This window comes from Fukomys damarensis, unplaced genomic scaffold (assembly GCF_012274545.1).
Source record: "Fukomys damarensis isolate Sample0158 unplaced genomic scaffold, DMR_v1.0_HiC HiC_scaffold_23, whole genome shotgun sequence".
Taxonomy (NCBI): domain Eukaryota; kingdom Metazoa; phylum Chordata; class Mammalia; order Rodentia; family Bathyergidae; genus Fukomys; species Fukomys damarensis.
In genome coordinates, this window is record NW_022900935.1 from 63,247,400 (window position 1) to 63,264,308 (window position 16,909).

Consider the following 16,909-nt stretch of genomic DNA (forward strand, 5'->3'; position numbering starts at 1 on the left):
CACAACGCGGAGCCCAGACACCTGTGCCTTAGGTGCCTCCTGCTGAGTCTCTAGGAGGACCGACAGGTGCTTTGCATGCATGCTCATCCCAGAACTCACCGATCTTAATTATTTATGTGATCCGGTGCATATTTACAAGCCTGTAGTAAAGTGGACGTGGTGGTAAAGGTGACCAGAGGTCTGGCTGGGAGATCCAGCGGGTGTGTGGTCTCGCCTAGGGCATCGGTGAGCCCCTGAGCTTTTGTCGTTTTATTTCCCACCTCTCTCAGGGCGATGGAAGCAGACGGAGCCGTAGGGTGCTGTTTCAAACTAAATGTAGGGAAGGGAGTGGCTTCTCGCTGTATTAAACGGACGTCTCATGCACATGTCCTTGTCCCTGGGCCCTGTTGCAGACCTAAGAGTGACATGTCTTCCATCCTGGTGGAGAACTGCATGGCTGGGGGCGCCTCCAATGACGTCCCCTTTAGCTGGAGAATCAAGGACTACCTGGAAGAGCTGTGTGTCCATGCTCAGTACATCACGGATGCCGAAGGTGAGGCCCTCTGTGGGGCGGCTGCGCCAGTCCTCGCGTGCGGACATCTGACTGCTGGCCCCCCCGGGTGACTTCGGAGTTCTTAGTTTAAATGCTTGGCGGGTGGGAGAGCCTTGAGTTTATGTCATTTCTTCATTTTAAAATGGAGCAAGAAGCCATCAAGTCACACAGCAAGGGGACCTGTGGGCTGACGCTTAGTGACTCACTGGCCGGGGATCTGGTGAGCTGGAGTGTACCTGGCAGGGGAGAGCTCGGTTCCTGCTCTCCCTGTGGGTCATCCCCATTCTGAGGCGCTTAGGGGACCGAGGTGCCACCCTGTTAAGCTTCCTCAGCAACTCGGTGCAGCTGGAGTGCAGCGTCCACCTTCTCCATGCTGCCCTTCGCTCCTCCTGGGTTGCTCAAGCCAGACGGCCCCATGCCCTGCCTGGCTGTGCCGCACCAAGGGCTCTGGCCGTAGCAATCTCGGAAGACCAATGGCAGCATAGCATTTTTGGGACATGAAATCACCCTCTCAACATTTACTCAGAGTACCTACCAGTCAGTTTGCTCAAAAATGACCTTGTCCCTCAGGGTCAGCGTCCTGCAACTCTGAACCAGTGTGACCCAGTCTGGCTCATGGAGGGCGGGCATTCCCCTTTTGAGGGCAACACCCTACGTGGTCCTGCTTGTCTGACACAGCATGCGACCTGGCAGCCACCTCTCATCCGCCTTAGGCAGAGCTCTCTGCTGTGAGCACCTCTCACTCCAGCCCCAGAGGGATTCACTGGAACCCAGGTTCCTGCAGCTCGTTCTGACGTGGCAGACTCGGTCTATCTCGGATGCTTCCTCCTGCTCTGGTTAGCGAGGCTCTTGCTACCCTAAATGTAACAGTGATCGCGCCTTTCTGTCTTTTGCCCCGGTGTCTAGACACTGTGCATTTCTATTTCTGCCCTTTGCAGTTAGATCAGGTGGCCGGCGCGGCCTTGCACCTGAGCTGGGGTTCAGTGCGGCCGCTCCTGCTCCTGCACCTGCACTCCTGTGTGGTGCAGTGAGCTCTTCCAGAGACTCACCTGTCTCTCTTACACGCTCTTTGGCCTCCTCCCTGCAGGACTGCCACAGAAGTTAGTGGAAATCTTCCAGCAAACGCCTCTGGGTCAGTTCCTCACCCAGTTCCATGAAGGGCAGCAGCTGGAGCTCCTATACAGCTACTCGAAAGACTTCCTGCTCCTGACCATGAAAGTGTCCACCGCAGAGGAGCTTGAGGTAGATGCCGGCTCCCGTCACGCGTGGGACTTATCCAGGTAGACCACAGGCAGCATAGGCTGGCACCCTCAGCTCCCGCTGGCGCTGTCGTGGGTGGTGAGCAGAGTAAGAACCAGGGCCGGGCCCTGCTGGAACAGAACCTTCTGTTGCTTTGAGGAGTCCTTCAGTCTAAATGTTTAGTTTTCTTGAAGAATATTAAGGTAAATCTTTAACTGACCCTGTAAGGTAAGAATAATAAATGAGGTTCACTGGAAAGACTGTTACCTTGGACTGCTGAAAGCCTTCACACTTCAGTACACAGAAAAGGAAAGGGACAGGTTTGGGGAGAACAAAGGCTCCAACCAGTGTGACGAGAGGTTAAGGAAGTGTTCTCAGCAATCAGTAAAAACATAACCTGGGTAAGAGTTACAAACCACCTATGGGCAGAATAATTATACAAGCATCCAGAAAACATTCGCAGGTGTTTACTTCACTAGAAAGTCAGCAAAGCACAGCCGGTTCTCAGATCCCCCTTCTACCATTTGGCAAAATGGATTTTTAAAAAGGACAGTTGTCAGTGTTGTGAGGGGAGGGCCCAAGGACCCCCGGGAATCCGAGCGGCAGGTCCGGTAGAGAGCTGGCCCACCAGCCAACCAGGATTATCAGAGAGGAGAACAGATATGCCCAGGAACTTCATTTCAGCTTTGTTTCTAGTAATGAAGAGTTAGGAGCAACTTAAAAGTCTAACAAAATAGAGACAGGGCCAAATGTGGCCATTTGCAAAACAATATTTTCAAGCTGGGTGTAGTATATGCCATGATCCCAGGTACTGAGAAGGCTGAGGCGGGAAGATTCCAAGTTGGGATCCTGCCTGGACATCTCACAAGCCCCTCTCTCAAAAGGGTTGGGGTGTAGTGCAGTGGTGAAGCACGCCTGGGCTCAATCCCCTGTACCACCCTCCAAAACAGCTTTGTGATAGTGGTGTCCATAATGCAATACTGAGCGAAGGAAGCCGGGAGTACAGTGGTGCTGCTTTGAGGGTTATGGTGAGGAAAGGCACGGCTTTGAAAATGGCCAGGGGGCTCCACCAAAAAGAAACGGGAAAATGATAGTGGAAAGCCGGATTTTTAATTTCCTTTTCTGAGGTTCTGATTTTCCGTGGCAAAACTTATCTTTATAACCTAACAGTGCAGCTGAGAGCCTCTCTCTGTTGACCCCAGTTCCTGCAGATGGCCCTGTGGTCCTGCCTGAGGGAGCTGCAGGAGGTGCTGGGACTGCCTGAGGGAGGCCTCTCCTTGCCATGGGTGCACCTGGCCCACCAGCACTTCAGGCCGCGGCTGCAGAACTTCTCCCGAATCTTGACCATCTATCCTGCGGTCCTGCACAGCCTCATCGAGGCTGCCTCGAGGCACGACTTGGCTGGCTGCGAGATGGTATGGGCCCTCGCTGTGCTGAGGAGTGTTGGTCGGTTTGCCTCCATTCTGGGAGCAGAAGGCACATGGGGCTGGGTCCCGGTGGGAGACTTCCCGGGCTAGTAGGTCACAGAGCTCAGAGGTGTCTTAAACACATCTGATGAAGCCGGGCGTGGTGGCGCAAGGCTGTAATCCCAGCACTCGGGAGGCTGAGGCAGGAGGATCACTGTGAGTTCAAGACCAGCCTGGGCTACATAGAGAGTTCCAGGGCAGTCTCAACTACATAGTGAGACCCTGCCTCAAAAAACCAAAACCCAAACCAAAACAAACACATCTGACGAAGGCTTCCTACCCCAAGATGTGGATGGGTAGGTTTCAAGCCTGGAACACAACTCACCGGGCTAACTGCTGGGCCTGTGACCTGAGGAGGCAGCGGCTAAATAACGGGCAGGGTGAGGACCCTGCCATCCCACGTGACTCTTCTCTTCCCAGACACTGGACGTATTTGCAGCAATGGCCTGTGTGGAGAGGCTGACAGAAGACACCCTGAAGCCCAGTCCCCAGGCCTGGCTGCAGCTGGTAAAGAACCTGTCCACGCCGCTGGAGCTCATCTGCTCAGACGGGTACCTGCAAGGCAGCGGGAACATGAGCAGAGCTCTCGTCAGGGACATTAGGTGAGACCCGGGACTCGCCTCATGCTTGCACTCTGTGCCCACAGGTAGCACACCTGCCTCGGGCAGGATTCTCCCTGCAGGCCCTGCCTCCCCTGTGCTGAACCCGGGAAAAGGCCAGCGTCTCATACGACACAGGAGGAAAACCGCGAGAGCGGAGCCTGCTGTGTCCCAGGACCCACGGAGAGTTAGCTGGCTTGTAGTGTGATGCCCTGTACGGACCGCTGGGACAACAGGGAACAGCCAGAAAGGACAGCAGGGACAGGAGGGCGAGTGGAGTAGGGAGGCCATCAGGCTGGACTGAAGGGCGGGGAGGGACTCAGCAGGTGCAGGCTGTGGCGAGCGGGCCACTGTGGTGTGGAGCCTGGAACACCAAGCCTGGCTGGAGCTGGGTAGCCAAGGCACAGCACCCGTCAGGGTAGACGGTCCTCCCTCCGGCCTTGTCCTCATCCTCCGCCTGGACCTGCTGCCTCCTCCCCTCTGCTCGCCCCGTCCTGGGCTCCCTGTCCAGAGCTGAGCAGGTGATCCCCCTCTTCTGACAGAGCCCAGTGGGATCGCATCTTCTCCATTTCGCTCTTTGTGGAGCACGTGCTCCTAGGGACCGAGAGCCAGGTACCTGAGCTGAGCGGGCTGGTGACCAACTACGTCTTCTTGCTGAACAAGGTGAGCGCTGGGGCTGGCCTCGGCCTCGCACGTGGGTCTGTGTCTGCCAGGATGAAGAGTCGCTGAGGCGCCCTGACAGGTAACTGGCCTCACTCTGTCCTCTGGCCAGCACCGAAAACTCCACCTATGAGTGTGTGAAACTTTTTGGGGCCTCTAGATATAAGCCATAACACGGAGCATCTTTTCATAGGCTTTTTTTATATGCTTTTTATATCTCATCTTTGGAGCAATATCTAAATATTCTGTCCATTCTTTGAATTGGGTTGATGATTAACAAATGAAATTTATTCAGGTATTAAAATCACGTGTCATTTTTTTTCTTTTCTCTCTCTCTTTTTTTTAATCTCCCACCCCATACCAGAGACTAAACTCAGGACTTTGTACTGAGCTACATCCCGAGCCCTATACACATCATTTCTAAATATGATTTATCCTGGGACTTCAACAAAGGCTTAAACTGTTTAAGCCTATAAATGTTAACAGGCACATATAATTTAAAACATAAATTCCAAACAATTATTTCAAAATGTAGAGATAAAACATTGATAAAATGAATGATTTGGAAAAAACATTCTTTGCAAACTAGGAATAGGGAACTATTTTTACTTAATCCTGTAATGCCCAATGGAATACTTAACATGAGACATTTATGCAAGCATCTTGCCTAAGCACAGACCTCCAGAAACAAAATCATTAAATTTAGTTTCATGTGTTGTTGAAGATGTGTACTTCCTAAGAACCAGTGTTTCCAATTTCTAGATATATCCTGGAGAAACTTCTTTTTTCTGTCTGTCTTTCTTTCTTTCAAAATTGCTGAAATTTCTTAAAGGTTAGTTGTATACACACAGGTGGTTATAGTATTATATTAAAGTTACATTATTAGATTTGAAGTATCTCATAATGAAGGTGGGAAAAGAAAAGAGGAAAAGCAAAGAAAAAAATCAGAAGTCACAGTGGCATTTTTGTAAAGTGTGGAAAATTAGCTGGGCATTGTGGCACACACCTGTAATCTCAGCACTTGGGAGGCTGAGGCAGGAAAGTTGCAAGTTCAAGATAGCCTCCCAAACCCAGGGCATCTCCAGCCTGCCAAGCATGGGGTTTGTAGACTGTCCCCTTGAGGCTGGGACATGCTCCTCTCCTGGCTGCTCACAGTTCCTCATCACCACCTTTGTCCCCAGCGTCTTCTGGAGAACTCGGACATCAAGATGCACAAGCCTTTTACAGCTGTAATGACCACTCTTTGTGAATGCAAAGACCATGCCAGCAATACCTTTGCCAGGTGAGACCCGTGGCCCAGACCTGTGGAGGAGAGAGCCCGATGCCTGTGGGGGCGTCACTCCTGGCCAGCTTCTCTGCCTCTGGACTGATTGTTTTGCCTGTTCAGGTTTGGTGTTCAGCCGTGCCCCATCTGCCTGGGAGATACGCAGGACCCCGTGTGCCTGCCCTGTGACCACGTGTACTGCCTGGCCTGCATCAAAACCTGGCTGGCCTCTGGGGAGGAGTTATGCCCCTACTGCCTAACCAACCTGCCAGACAACTTCTCTCTGACCATTTCCCAGGAATACAGGTAAAGCTCTCTCTTAAAGCTTCCTCTTTTCCTCTCTCTCTCTCTCTCTCAAATATAACACTCAGGAACATGACCTCTGCTAACCGTTGTTTGGCACTGTAAGAGCCACTGGCACCCATGTACTTTCCTAGCTGCCAGGGCCTCTGAATTCATCACTCTGCCAAGTGTGCACCCGTACCAACACAGAGAGAGCAAAATCATGTGGCCAGAAAGTCCCAAATGAAAGAGACCCACAGGATTTACATGCAGCTGGTCTGTCCTTCCCCGATACTGGGGCTGGACCCCACGCCTCGCCTGTGCTGGGCACGTGCTCTGCCCCTGATCCTTACACAGATCCCCAGTGCATGACCTTCTGCTGGGTAGGGCCATGCATGTTCTCTGGCTTCAGGGTGACCGGTTGTCACCTGGCTTCGCAGAAGGCAAAGCCGGAGCTGAAGATCTGTGGTGTCTCAGCCCAGGGCCCTACTGCCTCTCTGATTACTTTTCCTTCCCTTCCCTCCCAACAGAGGGGTCTTTTGATGCACTTTGGACATACAGGGCTACCACTGGCTGGCCCGAGTGCACCAGGCGTTCCTAGGGAGAGATGAGGCAGATACTGTCTGTTGTTATTTTGACACCCAGCTCCCACTCATGCATAGAGCTACCTGCATCTGTTTATTTAAAACTGAAACATTGTCCCGTCTCTGAACACTCCGCACAGAGAGATGCAGGGTCCCTGACCGAGCCTCTCCTCCATCCCCAGGCAGGCCGTGGAAAAGCATGCCCACTTCCGGCGCATGTGCAACAGCTTCTTTGTGGACCTGGTCTCCACCATGTGCTTCAAGGACAATGCTCCCCCTGAGAAGAGAGTGATCGACAGCCTGCTGGCTTTGCTCTTCGTACAGAAGGAGCTCCTGAGAGTCGGCCCACGGGGTGAGTGGCTTTCTTCCTGCAACCCAGAGCTCATTTCTTCGTCTCAGCTTCGTGCTGTGACTGAGCAGTGGCTCTCTCTTCCTGGCTGCAGGACACCGTGAACACACAAAGTCTCTTTCCCCGTTTAACGACGTTGTGGATAAGACTCCCGTCATCCGCTCCGTGGTGCTGAAGCTGCTGTTGAAGTACAGGTAGCTACAGGCAGGCGCAGTACACCTGGAGGCTGTTTCCAAGCCTCAGCTTCGCTTTGTCCCGTCAGGCCTTTGTCCAAGCCACCAGTGTCCCTCTCGGGGGTGGAGCCAGGCTGCAGGTCAGGGCACACTCACTGGTGCGAGGGAGTCGGGCCTGTGCTGCTGAGCTCAGCCCCATTTTCAAAACAACCCTAAAACAGTAAGTATGTATTTGTCTTTTCAACACGTTGGTACTCACAGTAGCATTGCAGAAGCTCAGGCCCCTGAGCGTGGGCCTTAGGGTAGCAGCTGTCACAGTCCCCCTCCGCACCTGGAGTCCTCTAACATCACGGTTTCACTTACTAAAGCTCCCCTTGATTCCACTTGTCACTGTTCGTGGAAACGGGATTCCCACAGAGCACACCCGCTTCGTAGCAAGGGACAGCGTGTGTCTCCCAAAGTCGCCCAAGGTGAGGCCGGGCAGCCTGTGCTGAGCGGGTGCAGCCCTCGAGCCTCTCACCGAGAGCCCTGCTGCTTTTGTTGCTGGTGACACAATTCAAGCTTTTGTGTGAAAATTAAAGAATTGGAAAGCGCTACCCTGAGCCAGGTGGCTTTCTATCACTTAGACTTTCTGAGGTGGTTTAGTGATATGTGCCCATGTGGATGAAGTATTTTTGTCGCCAATGTCGTAGAATAAAAATGTATGGACATTGCAAGGTTGGCCCATCTTGGCCAACCAAGATGTTTCAAATGATCACTGCCTTGTGTCACGAAAGAAAGATTGAGGGGGTGAGGATATAGCTCAGGGGTAGGGGGTTTGTCTGGCTTGTGGTGAGGCCCTGGGTTCAATCTCTAGCATAGTGAAGGAAAGTCCATTTAAACTGCAAGGTTAACCGTCTGATTTTAATACAATTCACTGTGAAGACTGTTCTGGTAACAGTGTCAGTTTCCACAACCAACCTTTAGAAAGTTGTTTATTACGTCTTGGTACAGTGTCACAGAAGAGTATCCACAATTAGCTGCCAAGTCTATTAATGTATTTCTCCTTTTCTGACTACCAAACTACATCGCGTTAAGTACATGTTAGCTGTATCACGTGTGAGGCCGCCATTCCTTCGTATAGTTCAGTGTTGCAGAACCGATTGGCAGCAGGCATGGGAAATCGGATGACTTTTGTTAAGCCAGGCAGGTTAAAGGGATTTGCAAAACAAACTTCTGAAAATGTTATGTATTTGAATGTGTAACGGATCTATTCTTGTTGTCGTAAATGAATCATTAGATATTTTTGAAAGTTTTTAGTTTTAATTTCTAATACCTTTAGTATTCATAGGTATAACCCATGTAAACAAAAGCTCTTTGTGGTTATCAGCAAAAGATCTTGAAGGGCCAGGGATGTAGCTCAGTGATACCACTGCCTGCCTCACAAGCTTGAGGACCCAAGTTCAGTCCCCAGTACCAAAAAAAAAAAAAAAAGGATCTTGAGACTACAACACTTGAGAATTTGAGAACAGCCTATCTCACATATGGAATTTCCTACTCCTCCAGCAGTTGTGCTAACATTTTTTATAAAACCATTTGATGTAATTGTACTTTCTTGTTCCTGGGACAAAATACTGGACACCTACGAGTTAAAGAAGTGGAAGCTTATTTTACTTCACAGTTTTTAGAGGTTTCAGTCCATAGTCAGCTAGCTCCAAGGGAGGAGGGCATGGCAGAGAAAAAGAGCTCATGGCTCGATGGCAGCATCCCATCTGTGCTGCAAGCCTATTGGTCGGTGCCACCCACACCCAGAGTAGGTCTTTCCTCTTCAGCAAATCCACCATCCAGACCCAGAAGTATGTTAAACCAATCAGTGGGCCAACCCAGTGCCCAGGATTCAGTGTCACACACACGTTCCAGTCACTCCCAAAAACCCCACCTAGAAGCACCGGAGGCTTCGGGGAACATTTACATATGAATCAAAGCATGTGGTACGCACTTACACTTACCCAGAGAAATAGCTGGATAGATTACAGATTGACAGGTAGGTACTTGCTTTTATAAAATAAATCTCCGGATCCCATGTAACCAGGAATAATGTTTCTCTGTCCACAGCTTCCAGGAAGTGAAGAATTACATTCAGGACTACCTGTCCCTGCTAGAGAGCAAAGTATTCATCTTTGAAGACAAAACTGAACTACACATGCTCTTCATCAACTGCCTGGAGGTGAGCTGGCTGTCCCTTTCCCAAGTCCCTTTACCTAAGTTCATGCAATGAAAAAGTGAGTGTTTCAGGAAAACTGAGAGTGTGTTTTAGTACAGTGAGCAGGTGCTTCGTTGTTTTTTTTGCGGGGAGGGTGTTCTTAGCTCTGAGCGACTCTATTTTTTGTCATGACCCTTAGTGACATCGCGGTCTCCCCCTTCTGACAGGCAGTAGCACCTAGTGACGCTGAAGCTGTCTTGTCTTGTTTAAGTGTGCTCTGGTGCCTGCACAACAGTGCCCTAGCTGTGCCTTTCTCGGAAGCTGTTGTGGTTGTTGTGGGATACATGGATGTGCGAACATCCACGTGCATGGACACACAAAGAGCACACAGCCGAGGAGAAGGCACCACCGAGGTCAGCAAGGGTTATCGCCAGGGGCTAAGATAAACAATACTTCTTACTGTTGTCATTTTTTTATTTCCGAAATGTTTACAGGAAACAAACTCAATAATGTGAAATTTTTCCTTCTCTTTCTTCCCCCTAAAATAGAAAGGGATATTAGTTTTCCATGATTAGAAAATTTTACGTTCAGATCCACAATGATATTCTTTGTTTGCTTTACCTCTGTAAAGCCCACTGTGTGATACTAAAAAAGTGGGGGGACTTGCCTACTAGAAAGAATTACGTCCTTTTCTCGCTTGTCTTCTGCTCTCTAGGATTCGATATACGAGAAGACCAGTTCTTGCTTCAGGAACAACGAGCTGAGCTACCTGAGAGAGGAAGCCCATTTCCTCCAGTCTTGCTCCCCTACACGGCCTGGCCGGGAAACCACCGCTATGGCCTCTGTCGAGTCCCTGCAGGAGTTGGCCAGGATCCGCCTGTGTCTCGACAGGGCTTCTGACATCCTCGCGGAGCTCCCAGAGGGCTCAGGCACGTCTTCTCTCGCGCTTAGCTGGGGGGTACGGGACCCTCGCTTCCCCCGCGCCTCCTCCCTGGGTGTGACCGCACCGTTCACTCCCACATCGCCCTGCCCTGCCCTTTCAGAGCTGGCCGAGGAGCGGCAGTGCTACCTACGGCAGGTGAAGCAGTTCTGTGACCTCGGCGGGAATGACTGGTACCGTGTGTACCTGGTGAGGAGACTGTCCAGCCAGCAAGGGATGGATTTTGTGCAGGGGCTCTGCAGACGGAGCCACCCCTACCACTGGGCGTTCCCCAAGGGAGTCGTCACAGAGCAGGTACAGTGCGGGTCCCAGGAGGACACCTGGGCTGTGGGGTACCCTGCAGGAAATCCCGCTCCAAGCTGGAGCAGGGGCTGCCACCACTGCGTGCCGCTACCCCGTCACAGAATGGAGACGGGCATGTGCCTGTCTGATCTTTGTCTTGTGTTTTAGCACAGGGTTAGATCCCTTGCCATATGGCAGAAGGGGCAGGCACCCATGTGCACAGATGAGTATGTGTGGCTTACCTGCCGAGTCTGTGTAGACATCCTCTTCAGTCAGACACACAGCAGAAGAATCTCTGGTGGCCTTTGCCTTGAGCAAACTGAGAGTGACTCGGCTTGCAGGGTGTCGCCGTAACTAACCTCTGCCAGGCAGAGGTGGGATGGCTGAGAAGCAAGGACACACAAATGTGCCAACTTTGGCTTCAGGGCCTCTCAAGCTTTGCTCGGAATTTAGCGTGGTCTTACTGCCCTGCAGTTACAAAATGGCACTGAAAGTCCTGGCATTTTTATATGAGCAACTATGGCTCAGAAGTGACACATTTTGGTCATCTGAGCTTGGTATGGTGCTGTGAGCGGATAAAGCCACCAGCTAGAAGGTTAGCATGACCCCTCCTGGGCTCTTCCTCCACTGAGGAGTCTGCTCTTCCCCAGAAAGCCCTGGCCTGCCGTGCACGCGGCACCCAGGCCTCCCAGCTCAGCCACCTCCAGGCCTCTGATGACAACCGGGCATCTTTATCTATAGTGACAGTTCTTTAAAAAGTATCCTTGCCTCGTCCCCACTGAGACTAACCCCTGTCCTCCTGGGTTGCAGAAGGACCGTCTAAGCCAGATGGATGGGTACCTAGTGTACGGTGACGAATACAAGGCCGTTCGTGATGCTGTGGGCCACGCCATGCTCCAGTGCAAGACCGTGGGCATTGGGACTGCTCTGATGGTAGGCTGGGCGGGGCCCTCACCAGGGTGCTGGCTCCCTTGGGGTCTACCTCTTGCCTCCATTATGCCCAGTGGTGCGGGGTGACGCACAGGAGCCATGAACAGAGCAAGGGAACTAGTAGCTGGAACAGGGAGCAGGGGCAGTTGTGTTGCCTGATGGCTGAATGGTTCCTTCCTTTGAGGTCCTCCTGAAAATTCATTTCCTCTAAGATCCTCTGCTGTAAAAGATACTCACTGAGTACTTCCCTGTGTACAATCCCAATTCATAGCTGCACTTACGTGTCTGTTTATTTTGATAAAGATGCAGGGTTTGTAGAAGTCTTACCTTTCCATTGTTATTATATTATGGTCTTGCTTCCTCTTTGAGTCCCTGTTCACCCTGGCATTGCTGGGAAGGAGGAAATAGAAAGGCCCGTTTCTGCTCAGGGGATGTTTCCAAGACCAGAGAAGCAGCCAGAAAGAGAAACAGCTGGCTTCTGTTCCTCTGTCATCACCAGTCCGGTCAGCCTGTGCTGAGTTTGATCTGAGCGTATCTGGAGAACCTTGCAGCCCCAGAGTTGTTGCCCAGGCGAAGAAGATCCCCAAGGCGCATGCTCTGGGGTCTGGGGCCTGGGAGAGGCGCCCTCTGCCTGGGTAGTTTGTGGGCTGATTCCATGTCCACATGCAAATCACACTGGGTCCTTGCCCTTGCACAGCGCCTTGTAACTTTTTTTATTTTTTTGGTGCTGGCTGTTGAACCCAGGGCCTTCCCAGAGAGCTGTTATTTCCAGCCCTTTTGCAAGAGGGTTTCACTAAGTTGTCCTGGCTTGGTTCACACGTGTGATCTGCTGTCACAGCCTCCCAGAATGTTGGGACTCCAGGCAGGCGTCCCCACACCCAGCTGAGCCCTGTCACTGTTGATTTCTCACCTTTGCAGGCCTGCAGGAGCCCCAGGCCCCAGCAAGCAGCCTACTTACTGCTGGCACTGTACAGAGAGGTGACCACTCTGTTCTGCTCCCGCAGCGCAGACCTGCACCCTGCGCCCAAGGTGAGTGACGGGCTGGTGTGAGGAGCCTCACACGAAGAGACTTCCCGAAAGAAGTGAAAGTCACAAGCACAAATTATGCTCATAGTTTCTTACCTAGGACAGAGGTGTTTAACCTTGTTATGTGGAAGCACCGCTTTGCATTTATCCCAAAGCTTACGGAACTATCATCAACCAAAATGAGATAATATTTACCAAAACAACATATGAAAATTTGGGCTAAGGTACATGGTTGCCGTTTTTCTATATGAAAAATCCTTCTCTGAAAATTTTCCCCTCAATTGGTGATAATTTAACCATATTTATCTTGGTAATTATTACATATTCGTATCGAAATGTGTGACTCATAGAGCGCAAGCCTCCAATTCCCAATCCTCTGTGAAATAATCTAACGTAAAAAAACTTGTTTCCCGCCAGCAATGTGAAGCTATGAACAAATTCATCGAGGAAAGCAAACTCCTGTCTCCTGAGATCCAACGCTTTGCCACAGCCCTGGTGAGCAACAGCCTGCCGCTGCTGAGCTCAGGGCCTGGCGCCAACGGGCTGGAAGGGACAGTGGCAGAAATGGCCATTCATGCTGCAGCCGTCCTTCTGTGTGGACAAAACGGAGTCCTGGCGCCCCTCAGGGGTTTGGCCTTCTCCCCGGCCAACATGCAGGTAAGAGCCGGCTGCGACTGCTTCGGCTTTCATGGGAAAACCCAGTGTTCTGTCACCGTGGAGGCCGAGCTTGCATCGTGGGGACTGTAGAATCGTTTGCCTGTGGGTTCTTTCTCTCCACCTGTGGTGGTGCAGACGTCCCTGCTCTGCGCTGTCACCGCACCTTGAGACCATAATGCCCAGCGGAGTCAGACACACATCGAATGTCCCATGGCTTCTCTCACGGGAGAAACCCAAAGTATAAGTTATTTAAAGAGCCAAATAAGAGGGATGCTAGGAGACAGAGGTGGGTGCTCTGAGGATGGGAAGAGGACCTGGGGAGAGAGAAGAGAGCGGAGGAAGGGTGGAGCGGGGGAGGTGGCTGAGAGGCGATCTGGATGGAACGTACCCGCTCCCCCCACGAACAAACACACGGATACAAAACGGTTTTAAACCGAGAGGTCACTTCCTGTCCACAGGCCTCCAGCAGTCGGGCAGGATGCCCACTCACCTGGTCTCTGCCTTTGGTTTTGCAGTATGCTTATCTCCCGACCATGCCTGAAGACCTGCTGGCCCAGGCGAGGCACTGGGGGGGCCTGGAGCGTGTCCAGTGGTACAGTAAGTACGGGTTCTGAGGGGAGCGCTGTCCTTGGAGCCCCGAGGAGCAGCCTGCAGCCACACTCAAACGTAAATTGCACCTGGGCTCCCCACAGTTCTGCCTGAAAGTTCACGGTTACTTTTCCCTGCCTGCCTCTGGCAGCCTGCAGAGTACGCGTGGCTTGAAAGACCCCTGCACGCCGCTGGGTAGACAGTTCAAATCTGTCCACTTCTCCGTCACGGGAAAGGTTGCCCGGGGCCACCTTCTGCTCTCTGGAGTGTGCAGGCTGGGAAGGGGGGCTGGGAGCAACCCCAAGGCTCACTCAAAGGCCAGTTACGGTGCAACAGGTTTGACCCAAAGGCAGCTCTTCCGAAGTCTAAAACGAGCCGGGCGGGGTGGCGCAGCCCTGTAATCCCAGTGCTCTGTGAGGCTGATGCAGGAGGATACTGAGTTTGATTTCAGCCTGGGCAACTTATTGAGACCTGTCTCAAAATCAAAAAGGACTGGGGATGTCACTCAGTGAGGAGGCCCTGGGCTCCAGCCCCAGTATCATACAGGGAAAGGAGAATGAGGGAGAGGGAGGTGGGGAGAAAGGAAGGACGGAGCTGGAAGATGGAATTACAGAACCCGTGACTTCATGTGAATCCTGTTGGTGCCTTGGGGAAAGGGTCTGATAAAACCTGCTTGTGGAAAAGAAAGGCCGGCAGGTGTGGAAGGCTGGGGAGGAATGGCTTTGGAAGGGGAGGACAAGCAGAAGAAAAAGAGAACTGCAGAGCAGAGGAAACTTCTAGAGAAAGGAAATGTGATGACAAGGAAGAAAGTGCATCTCTGAACCACAGGCCATTTGGCAAGAGCGCACAAAACAGTGCAGAAGGAACTTTCTGATGCAGACAGGAAGTTGGCAGGCAGGGAAAGTGCTTTAGCAAGTGCTGATTTAGAAGAAGAAATGCTCCAAAATCGGGCGGAAAGGGGAAAATTCTCTCTCCGGTGTTAAAGTAGCAGATAGAAAAGTACTTGATGGTATAGATCACGGCTTTGATGCAAGTCAAAGAAAGAAAACCCCAGTCAACCAAGAAGAAGAGAGTAGAGAGGACCGCGTTTGGGGAATTTGCCTGTCGCATGTAACAAGGAGCTGAAGTCACTTTCTAAAGAGCATGGCAAATAGAATCTGTATGATTTTGTTCTCTGGGCTGCTTGCCGGGCGTGCTGGCCCATGCCTATAATCCCAGCACTGGGGAGGCTGAATCAGGAAGATTGCTATTCCAGCAGAGGGGACTGTAGCCAAAGAGTTGGCAGCAATCAAACATAAAAGTCATCCTGATCAGGAAAACATTGATGCTTATGTTGTGTTTAAGGATGAGAGCGCTGCCAGAAAAGCACTGAAAAGAAACGGGGCCCAGATTGCAGGTGGATTTCGTATTCGGGTTGATCTTGCACCTGAGACCTCATCTAGAGACAAGAGATCAGTGTTCCTTGGGAATCTCCCTTACAAAGTTGAAGGAACTACAGTGGAACAAAGAACACTTTCCGGGCTGCGGCAGTATCGTGGCAGTGAGGATTGTGAGGGACCCAGTTACAGGAGTTGGCGGAAGTTTGGCTATGTGCTCTTGGAGAACACAGATGCTGTTCATCTTGCTCTGAAATTAAGTAATTCTGAGCTCATGGGAAGAAAGCTCAGAGTCACACGCTGTGTTAATAAAGAAACATTAAAACAGCAAAGTTCAAATCCAGGTTTGAAGAATGTCAGTGAATCTAAACAGAGACTTAATTTTGCTTGCAAAGATGTAGGACAATCTAAAGTGCATCTATTGGAAAAAAAGCTATTCTTGTTAAGAAGAAGGAGATGCAGAAGGAGAAAGAGAGACAGAAAAAGAGTGGGAGAACTAAGAATGCGAAAATCAGAAGTAACTCTCAGAAGCTGCTTGCTTTTTTTCCCCGTGAAGTCTGGCAGTTTAAGAGTGGTAACTGATAGACTGAACTTCACACTTGTTTATGGACTGTGTATGTGAAATGTGGAGACTTGTACAACCTTATTCACATTGTAATCCTGTCAAAGCATTTGTTTTTTAACGTAGGCAGTTCAGTTGCTGTAGATTATGTGTTATAACTGATGGTATAAGAAATTATTTTACTAGGCCTGGGTCAACATTTAGAATAGCTCTTATTTAACTCTGTGTTAAAAGATAATTAACACTTAAGAGAGTTATTTCAGGAATTTTTTTGCTAGAGAAGAGACTAGTTTAAATAAAAACGAACAATAAATCTTAAAAAAAAAAAAAAGCCAAGAGAATGGAAACATATAGTCAGACATGGTGGTATATACCTGTAACTTTAGGTACTTCAGGAGGCTGAGGCAGGAGGATCGCAAATTTGAGCCCAGGCTCGAACTTAGCAAGACCCCGTCTCAAAAAATGAAAAGGGGACCGTGGTAGACAGATACACAATATTGTCTACCCTAGCACGAAATTATCCCGTCATGAGTCTGCAATTTGTGAAGTTAGATTAAGACTTCTCTCACACTTGCTGAGCTCCTGGGTGAATGGCAAGTAACTTCCCTGGCAGCATAATTTGAGGTTTCTGATGAGGTGCTCAGAACACCTCCTGTGTATCGTGTTTGGGTCAAGACAGGAGAGCAGAGCATTAGCTTTCCCTCTCCATGTCGGGGCTCCCAGCCAACGTGTGTCCCTCGTCTTCTCAACAGCTTGTCCCAATGGTCACCCGTGCACCGTGGGAGAGGTGAGTCTCGGTGTTGGGTGGGTGGGTGGAGAAAACGTGCGTCCCTGTGGGTCTGAGGCAGGAGGGGCGTGGAGATGAGTGTCTCCGCCTCCTGGGGGCCGTGTCAGCGCTGCCGCCCCATAGCCGTGGGGCTCGAGGTTTCAGCCCTGGGTTCCGGGCACATGGTTCTTCGCTGCATGACCGCGCTGTGCATGGTAGGGTGTCCGGCAGCACTCCAGGACCAGCACTGGGGTCAGTAGCATAGAAGGGCCTCCCGTCAGCTGTACACTAGCCGGCAGGTGATGTGGCCTGGTACTAGAGGTCAGGAGAGAGACTTGTAGAGGGGGAGCTGTGGGGGAAAACTGTTTCTCACCCCTGGGGCCTCTGTATGGCGCATCTGCCCTTGCTGAGCAGTGGGCTAATGCAGAGACCCGGGGGGGGGGGGCTCAATA

General features: G+C 51.1%; 1 protein-coding gene across 2 annotated transcripts in view; it reads left to right on the forward strand.

Annotated features, from left to right (window-relative positions):
• The window catches only part of Rnf213 (ring finger protein 213), a 93,381-nt gene that overhangs the window by 60,976 nt on the left and 15,496 nt on the right, over positions 1 to 16,909 (forward strand). For both annotated transcript variants that reach the window (XM_010618582.3, XM_010618584.3), the window contains 17 exons: positions 393 to 532; positions 1,620 to 1,774; positions 2,974 to 3,186; positions 3,658 to 3,839; positions 4,379 to 4,499; positions 5,678 to 5,778; positions 5,884 to 6,066; positions 6,809 to 6,978; positions 7,070 to 7,169; positions 9,243 to 9,354; positions 10,046 to 10,259; positions 10,374 to 10,564; positions 11,363 to 11,485; positions 12,401 to 12,511; positions 12,926 to 13,165; positions 13,681 to 13,762; positions 16,444 to 16,478. In XM_010618582.3, the coding sequence (XP_010616884.1) occupies positions 393 to 532; positions 1,620 to 1,774; positions 2,974 to 3,186; positions 3,658 to 3,839; positions 4,379 to 4,499; positions 5,678 to 5,778; positions 5,884 to 6,066; positions 6,809 to 6,978; positions 7,070 to 7,169; positions 9,243 to 9,354; positions 10,046 to 10,259; positions 10,374 to 10,564; positions 11,363 to 11,485; positions 12,401 to 12,511; positions 12,926 to 13,165; positions 13,681 to 13,762; positions 16,444 to 16,478 (2,473 nt within the window). The remainder of the gene's footprint in view (positions 1 to 392; positions 533 to 1,619; positions 1,775 to 2,973; positions 3,187 to 3,657; positions 3,840 to 4,378; positions 4,500 to 5,677; positions 5,779 to 5,883; positions 6,067 to 6,808; positions 6,979 to 7,069; positions 7,170 to 9,242; positions 9,355 to 10,045; positions 10,260 to 10,373; positions 10,565 to 11,362; positions 11,486 to 12,400; positions 12,512 to 12,925; positions 13,166 to 13,680; positions 13,763 to 16,443; positions 16,479 to 16,909) is intronic.